We start from the raw sequence: 7,649 nt of genomic DNA on the forward strand, positions 1-7,649 counted from the left end.
GCCTCCTGCATGCCCCCACACTGGGGATCACGCCCACAACCCGGGCATGTGCCCTGACTGGGAATCGAACCGTGACCTCCTGGTTCATAGGTCAACACTCAACTACTGAGCCACACCGGCCAGGTGATTGCTCTGTCTTTTGAGAGAGGCGATTTCGTGGTCCTCTACAATGTGAAATGTACATAGCTCTCAGTTCCATTCACATGCTCCAGGCCCACTCCTTATTCCCTCAGAGTAATGAGTCCCCGCCTCTTTCCAGCATGGTGCCAGGCCCGGGAGGTACAACAAGCCGCCAGGCCTCCAGGCCTGAGAAAGGCCAGGCCCAGATCTGACCGCATTCCTTCCACCACACACTCTGCGAGCCCAAACCAGTCGCAGGCAGCCTGCGCTCATGCAGGGTGGGGAGGCTTCTAGGTCCCGTGGGAACAAGCGGCCTGTGGGGACAGGAATAGGTGGAACTTGGCAGCTATGTTTTCAGACAACTACCACGCAGGTAGTTAGAGTAAAGCATATTCCTCCATGTACCTTTTCCGTGGCATCTCTTAAGTGCTTTGTGTTTATATACATTTCTAAGTTTTTCATTGTTTTGGCCCATCTTTCCTCCCTTAACTAGGCCAGGTGCCTAGGCACCGATTCTGGTTTTTTGTTTTGCAACTTTTTTGGTACGTGGATGAGTTACATAAACACCGAAAACCCCCACCACAGTAAAGGCTGCCCACAGTTTCAGTTTTGTAAACCCTGGTGTTGTGTTATTGGGAAGTCAGTTAAAAAGCAGTGTTTGATCAGTAGGTGGTAATTGTCATAAAACTATACCGAAACCGGTTTGGCTCAGTGGATAGAGCGTCGGCCTGCGGACTGGAGGGTCCCAGGTTCGATTCTGGTCAAGGGCATGTACCTGGGTTGCGGGCACATCCCCAGTGGGAGATGTGCAGGAGGCAGCTGGTCGATGTTTCTCTCTCATCGATGTTTCTAACTCTCTATCTCTCTCTCCCTTCCTCTCTGTAAAAAGTCAATAAAATATATTTTTTAAAAAAAACAAAACAAAACAAAAAAAAAAAACTAAAGATTGTTTAACTTCCACTGTGCACAGCTGAACTGAGAAGGTCTCAGGATCCCAAGGCAGTTGCTTAGAGACACACACACACACACACACACACACACACATACACATGCACGTGTCTATTAACAGTTTAATAGATTTAATGAATTTTAATTCAGTCTGAAAATGATGCTAAATAGCCTGAAAGAACACAGTAGCCAGACTCCAATCATGCTACAGCCGAATTCACATTGTTAGGGTGCATATTATTTTGTCAGTATCTATCTATATAAAAGCCTAAGCAATTGTTATGACCCGTTGACTGGTCGCTATGATGCGCACTGACCACCAGGGGGCAGATGCTTAATGCAAAAGCTGCCCTCTGGTGGTCAGTGCTCTCCCAACCTCCCGTGGCTGACCAACCTCCCACTGTCCCTCACCCCGGCTGGCCGGCCCCAATCAGCCCCAGTGGGGACTAAACGAGATGGCCCTGATGGCCCCAATCGCCGGCCAGGCCGAGGGACCCCACCCATGCACGAATTCGTGCACCAGGCCTCTAGTCTCTTATAAATGCCTTCATCTGCTTTCCTAACGCCATGGTTTCTGCTCTGAGATTTGGACCTGTGGTCAGTGGCTTCATGTTGGCAAGTGGCTTCATGTTCTTGGGTCTTAAAAGACTCTTCCCTCTCCTCCCCATCCCCAAAGAGGAAGCTCCTCTGGGAACTGACTTGCTTTAGGTGATAGCTTCACATCTCTTAAGTTTGTGTAGATTTAATGAATTACCAAAAAAAAAAAAAAAAAAAGGAGTAAACCAGGTTTAATTTAAGAAGAGTTTCTAGCCCTGGTCGGTTTGGCTCAGTGGATAGAGCGTCAGCCTGCGGACTCAAGGGTCCCAGGTTCAATTCTGGTCAAGGGCATGTACCTTGGTTGTGGGCACGTCCCCAATGGGGAATGTGCAGGAGGCAGCTGATCGATGTTTCTAACTCTCTATCCCTCTCCCTTTCTCTCTGTAAAAAATCAATAAAATATATTTTTTTTTAAAAAGAAGAGTTTCTAGGCCCAGCTGGCACGGTTCAGTGGTTGAACATCAACCTATGAACCAGGAGGTTACAGTTAGATTCCCAGTCAAGGCAGATGCCCAGGTTTCGGGCTTGATCCCCAGTGGGGGATGTGCAGGAGGCAGCCAATCAGTGATTCTTTCTCATCATTGATGTTTGTCTCTCTCTGTCCCTCTCCCTTCCTCTCTGAAAACAATAAAAAAAATATATGTATATAAATACAATTTTTTTAAAGAAGGAATTCTGGGACCATCTGGCCTGATGGAAGTGATGCCATGAATTGACAGATAGGTTAAGGTAAACTGTTAATAGAATGCTCACCACTGGGATACAATGCAGAGATGAAGGATTGGTGTCATTACCGTTTTATGATATAGGGATCTAGTTTATATAAAACATAAACCCTGCTCTACCCAGTTTGGCTCAGTGGATAGAGCATCAGCCTGCGGACTCAAGGATCCCAGGTTCGATTCCGGTCAAGGGCATGTACCTTGGTTGCGGGCACATCCCCAGTAGGGGGTGTGCAGGAGGCAGCTGATTGATGTTTCTAACTCTCTATCCCTCTCCCTTCCTCTCTGTAAAAAATCAATAAAATATATATTTTTTTAAAAAAAACCATAAACCCTGACCAGCCATCATGCTTGGGCTCAAAGCTGCAGAAGAGAAACCAGTAGCCGTTTCAGTAAATGGGATCCTCTTGCACTGTGGTTGTGAAATGTAAACATTTCCTAAAAGCCATGTGGAGTGTCTCGTTTTCCCAGTCATTAGCTTGTGGGTTTTGAGCTTCCTACCCAAGGACCAGTCACTCCAAATTTTCACGAAGGATGGTTGTTAAGGTGGCGTCATGCCTTGCGTAGGCTCAGCAGCCTTTATCCTTCAACAGTTCAACCAACATTTACATTGCTCTGCCCTTCCAGCGCATTCTGTGGGGCTTACAATGCCCTCCCACCCCCCACACAGACGCTCCAGGCACTCACAGGCTCTTAGAAGAGTTTGCAGCCCTTCCCAGTGTAACAGAGCAGGTTTGGTGAAAGGAGTAACCGCTGCAGCCGTGGACTGTGGTGTTAGGGGAGCGAAGAAGCGAGCATTAGTGAGTGTGGGCTGTGTGCTACTGCTTTATGTACATTCGCTCACTTGATAAGGAGGCTGACCCTGTCATGTAGCACTTGTTTTTTTAAAAATATATTTTATTGATATTTTTACAGAGAGGAAGGGAGAGGGATAGAGAGTTAGAAACATCGATGAGAGAGAAACATCGATCAGCTGCCTCCTGAACACTCCCTACTGGGGATGTGCCCGAAACCAAAGTATATGCCCTTGACTGGAATCGAACCTGCGACCCTTCAGTCCATAGGCCGACGCTCTATCCACTGAGCCAAACCGGTCAGGGCAGCACTTGTTTATGATGTATCACTTGCTTTCTTTTTATTCTACGTTATGGAAATAACATATGTTGAATTTCTGAACACCCTAAATTTGAAATCCCGTCCAGGTAAGCATGTCCTGGCTGATTTCTAAAGCTAATCTGATGCAGGATGTATTAATAAATGGGGGAGGGGGTAAATCATGGCATGGATGTAAGGTTTTAAAAAATCACATTTATGTTTAGTGTACAGAATTTGTCCGGAAAAATCTTAAATCGTTTTAAAGACTTTTGCTCAAAGGTTTTTGAGAGCATTATTCAAGGAATGTGGAGAAAATTGACCTCTCGTCTCCTTCTCTCTTAGATACATTCCGCCGCTGATCTGGGGGAAAAGTGGACACATCCAAACAGCTTTGTATGGGAAGATGGGCAGGGTGAGGTCGCCACACCCGTATGGGCACCGGAAGTTCATCACCATGTCCGATGGCGCCACTTCGACCTTCGACCTCTTCGAGCCCTTGGCCGAGCATTGTGTTGGAGGTGAGCGAGTGTAGGTCGTAGGATCGGGCCATCACTCGGAGAAGGAGCACTCGTCAGTGAGGGAGCACAGTGTGCACACACACTCCTGCTACCGCTCTTACCAGGCATCGCATCCAGGGCCTGGTAAGAAATCTGCTGAGGCCGAAACCGGTTTGGCTCAGTGGATAGAGCGTCGGCCTGCGGACTGAAAGGTCCCAGGTTCGATTCCAGTCAAGGGCATGTACCTGGGTTGTGGGCACATCCCCAGTAGGAGATGTGTAGGAGGCAGCTGATCGATGTTTCTCCCTCATCGATGTTTCTAACTCTCTATCCCTCTCCCTTCCTCTCTGTAAAAAAAATCAATAAAATATATTTAAAAAAAAAAAGAAATCTGCTGAGATACATCACGTGGGAGCACCTGGCAAGGCTTAGGTCCGCCTGGGGCCGGTCACCATGTAGTTTCTAATCCTCTTGTGAGAGACAGAAGCTTGGTGCAAAGGGATGAGGGAGAACTCGGAGCCCAGGCTCCCGAGGACCAGGCCTCTGGCTTGATGACAGCAGCAGAAGCCGAGCTGTCGTACGTGCTTTATATGTGCTGTCATCTCATTTAATCCTCAGCAGGTGGGAGCCTTATGGTCCCTACGTTACTGATGGCGGAGCTGAAGCTTAGAGACGCAGTGTAGGCTGGTTGTGTTGGTTGGAAAGCAGCAGATAGAGGCTCCCAGGTACCCCTTAGGTTTCCATGCACAAAAAGACACATTAAGGTCTATGTATCAGGCAGGGGCCTGGGATGCCTGTTTCTCACAGACTCCTCATTTCCATTGCTCTGTCCAGCTGCACAATGAATACTCATAAAATGCTTCACTGTGAGGGCTTGGAGGAAGTGGATTAGATGGCAGCCCCATCTGAATGCCATTCCGACCGGAAGAGAACATGTCTTTTGAGTTCTGTAGTGTGCAGAGGCACCCAGTTTTGTTTTATAAAAGCGCGAGCAATATTTATGGGTGGCCTGGCAGGCGTGGCTCAGTGGTTGAGCATCAACCTATGAACCAGGAGGTCACAGTTCAATTCCCGGTCAGGGCACATGCCCGGGTTGCGGGCTCGATCCCCAGTAGGGGGCGTGCAGGAGGCAGCCGATCCATGATTCTCATCATGGATGTTACTCTTTCTCCCTCTCCCTTCCTCTCTGAAAACAATAAAAATATACTTTTAAAAAATGTATGGGTGGATTAAACACACTATAACTCTCAGTTACTTAAAGTAAAAGAACTGCTGAGTAGCTAGCGACGAAGGGTTACTTTATGTTCCCTCTGTCTGGAAGGCTCGTCGCCAGACTTGCACGTGGCTGCCTCCTTTTGTCATTCAGGTCTCAGCTCCGATGCCCCCTCCTCCGAGGCACGGTCCCTGCCTCCCCTAATGAGTGTTTCCTTCCCAGGAAATCCCTCATGCCTTCCCGCGTCAGTGCTGGAGGGTACCTGCCGCTCTCTAAGCTTATTTGTGTGGTTGTTTATTATCTGTCTGCCGGAACGTAAGACGCCCCAGAGTCCAGACAGCAGATTCCCAATAAACAGTCCCAGAAGGAATGAATAAATGATAGGTTAGGAGTTCACCTTGTGTTTATAATCTCCCAGCTGATCTTTCAAATATTTATGTCTCTGCCATGCCCAGTGACATATTTTTTCTCTTGTTTCTAATACTCCTACTTCTACCAAGAAAGCACCAAATGTAATTTAACCAGCCTGCTCCTTCCCCCTGGACGGAGGTGGAAAGTGGAAAAGGGAAACACTTAGATTCTTTGCTTTACTCATTCATGTCCTTCTATCACCCCTGTCCCCACAAGGGGTGGATGGTGGTGGGTCTGGGGAAGAGAGAATTCCCATCCAAGAAATGCTCTAAGAAAAACAGCCCATTTTTCCTTTTATGATTTGTTTCTGATTTTTATCTACAAAAGGAATAAATACTCATTTTAGAAAGTTTAGATAATACAGAAACTTTTTTTTTTGAGAGAGAGATTGGAAGGGAAGGGGAGCAGACAAAGAGAGAAAACATCAATGTGAGAGAGGCACATCAATTGGTTGGCTCCCACACGTGCCCCGACTAGAGCCAGGGATCAAGCCTGTAACCGAGGTATGTGCCCTTGACTGGGAATCGAACCCGTGACCCTCAGTCCAAGGGCTGATGCTGTTAATCACTGAGCAAAACCGACTAGAGCAATACAGACACATTTTTGAAAGAGAGCACGAATCACCTATAATCCCACCACCCAGCATACCATTGTTAACATTTTTTTATTTATTCCCATTCTGTACATTGTTTTTCCAAAATTTGAATTAGTAGACATTATAAGTATTTTCTCTTGTCACTAGAAGTCTACACTGTACATTCATTGTTTGGCAAATGTACAAGTGTATTTTAGGATGAATACCTGCAAGAAAAGCTGTTGGATCAAAGAGGTCTGTGCAAACCATTCGATCATTTGTTCATTCATACAGAATTTCGTACAGAAATTAAGAGTAATGTTCAGCCCTAACTGGTTTGGCTCAGTGGATAGAGCGTTGGCTTGCGGACTGAAAGGTCCCAGGTTCGATTCCAGTCAAGGGCACATGCCCGGGCTGCAGGCTTGATCCCCAGTGGGGGACGTGCAGGAGGCAGCCAATCAATGATTCTCCCTCTCATCATTGATGCTTCTATCTCTCTCTCCCTCTCCCTTCCTCTCTGAAATCAATAAAAATACATATTTTTTTAAAAAAGTAATGTTCAGAAACTTGTTTAGCAACTTGGCAGAATAGTCTTATATCTGTTGAGTCTAATAATAAAAAATTGAGATTTATATGTGGAGTTTTTCTCTCACTTCATTTTTCTAGTAAACAATTTTTATTGTATATTTCAAAAGTATTAGCTTGTGGGTTTTGAGCTTCCTACCCAAGGACCAGTCACTCCATGTTTTCACGAAGGACGGTTGTTAAGGTGGCGTCATGCCTTGCGTAGGCTCACCAGCCTTTATCCTTCAACAGTTCAACCAACATTTACATTGCTCTGCCCTTGCAGCGCATTCTGTGGGGCTTACAATGCCCTCCCACCCCCGACACAGACGCCCCAGGCACTCACAGGCTCTTAGAAGAGTTTGCAGCCCTTCCCAGTGTAACAGAGCAGGTTTGGTGAAAGGAGTAACCACTGCAGCTGTGGACTGTGGTGTTAGGGGAGCGAAGAAGTGAGCATTAGTGAGTGTGGGCTGTGTGCTACTGCTTTATGTACATTTGCTCATTTGATAAGGAGGCTGACCCTGTCACGTAGCACTTGTTTTTTAAAAAATATATTTTATTGATATTTTTACAGAGAGGAAGGGAGAAGGATGGAGAGTTAGAAACATCGATGAGAGAGAAACATCGACCAGCTGCCTCCTGCACACTCCCTACTGGGGATGTGCCCGCAACCAAAGTACATGCCCTTGACTGGAATCGAACCTGCGACCCTTCAGTCCGTAGGCCGACGCTCTATCCACTGAGCCAAACCGGGTCAGGGCAGCACTTGTTTATAATGTATCCCTTGCTTTCTTTTTATTCTACGTTATGGAAATAACATACGTTGAATTACTGAACACCCTAAATTTGAAATCCCGTCCAGGTAAGCATGTCCTGGCTGAATTCTAAAGCTAATCTGATGCAGGATG

At 46.6% G+C, this 7,649-nt stretch overlaps 1 protein-coding gene across 1 annotated transcript in view; it reads left to right on the forward strand.

Moving 5' to 3' along the window:
* The window catches only part of ABHD2 (abhydrolase domain containing 2), a 68,915-nt gene that overhangs the window by 42,539 nt on the left and 18,727 nt on the right, over window positions 1-7,649 (forward strand). The window contains 1 exon segment of the mRNA XM_023747249.1: window positions 3,825-4,000. Coding sequence (XP_023603017.1) covers window positions 3,825-4,000 — 176 coding nt within the window.

This window comes from Myotis lucifugus, unplaced genomic scaffold (genome assembly GCF_000147115.1).
Source record: "Myotis lucifugus unplaced genomic scaffold, Myoluc2.0 scaffold_820, whole genome shotgun sequence".
In the NCBI taxonomy this organism is placed as follows: domain Eukaryota; kingdom Metazoa; phylum Chordata; class Mammalia; order Chiroptera; family Vespertilionidae; genus Myotis; species Myotis lucifugus.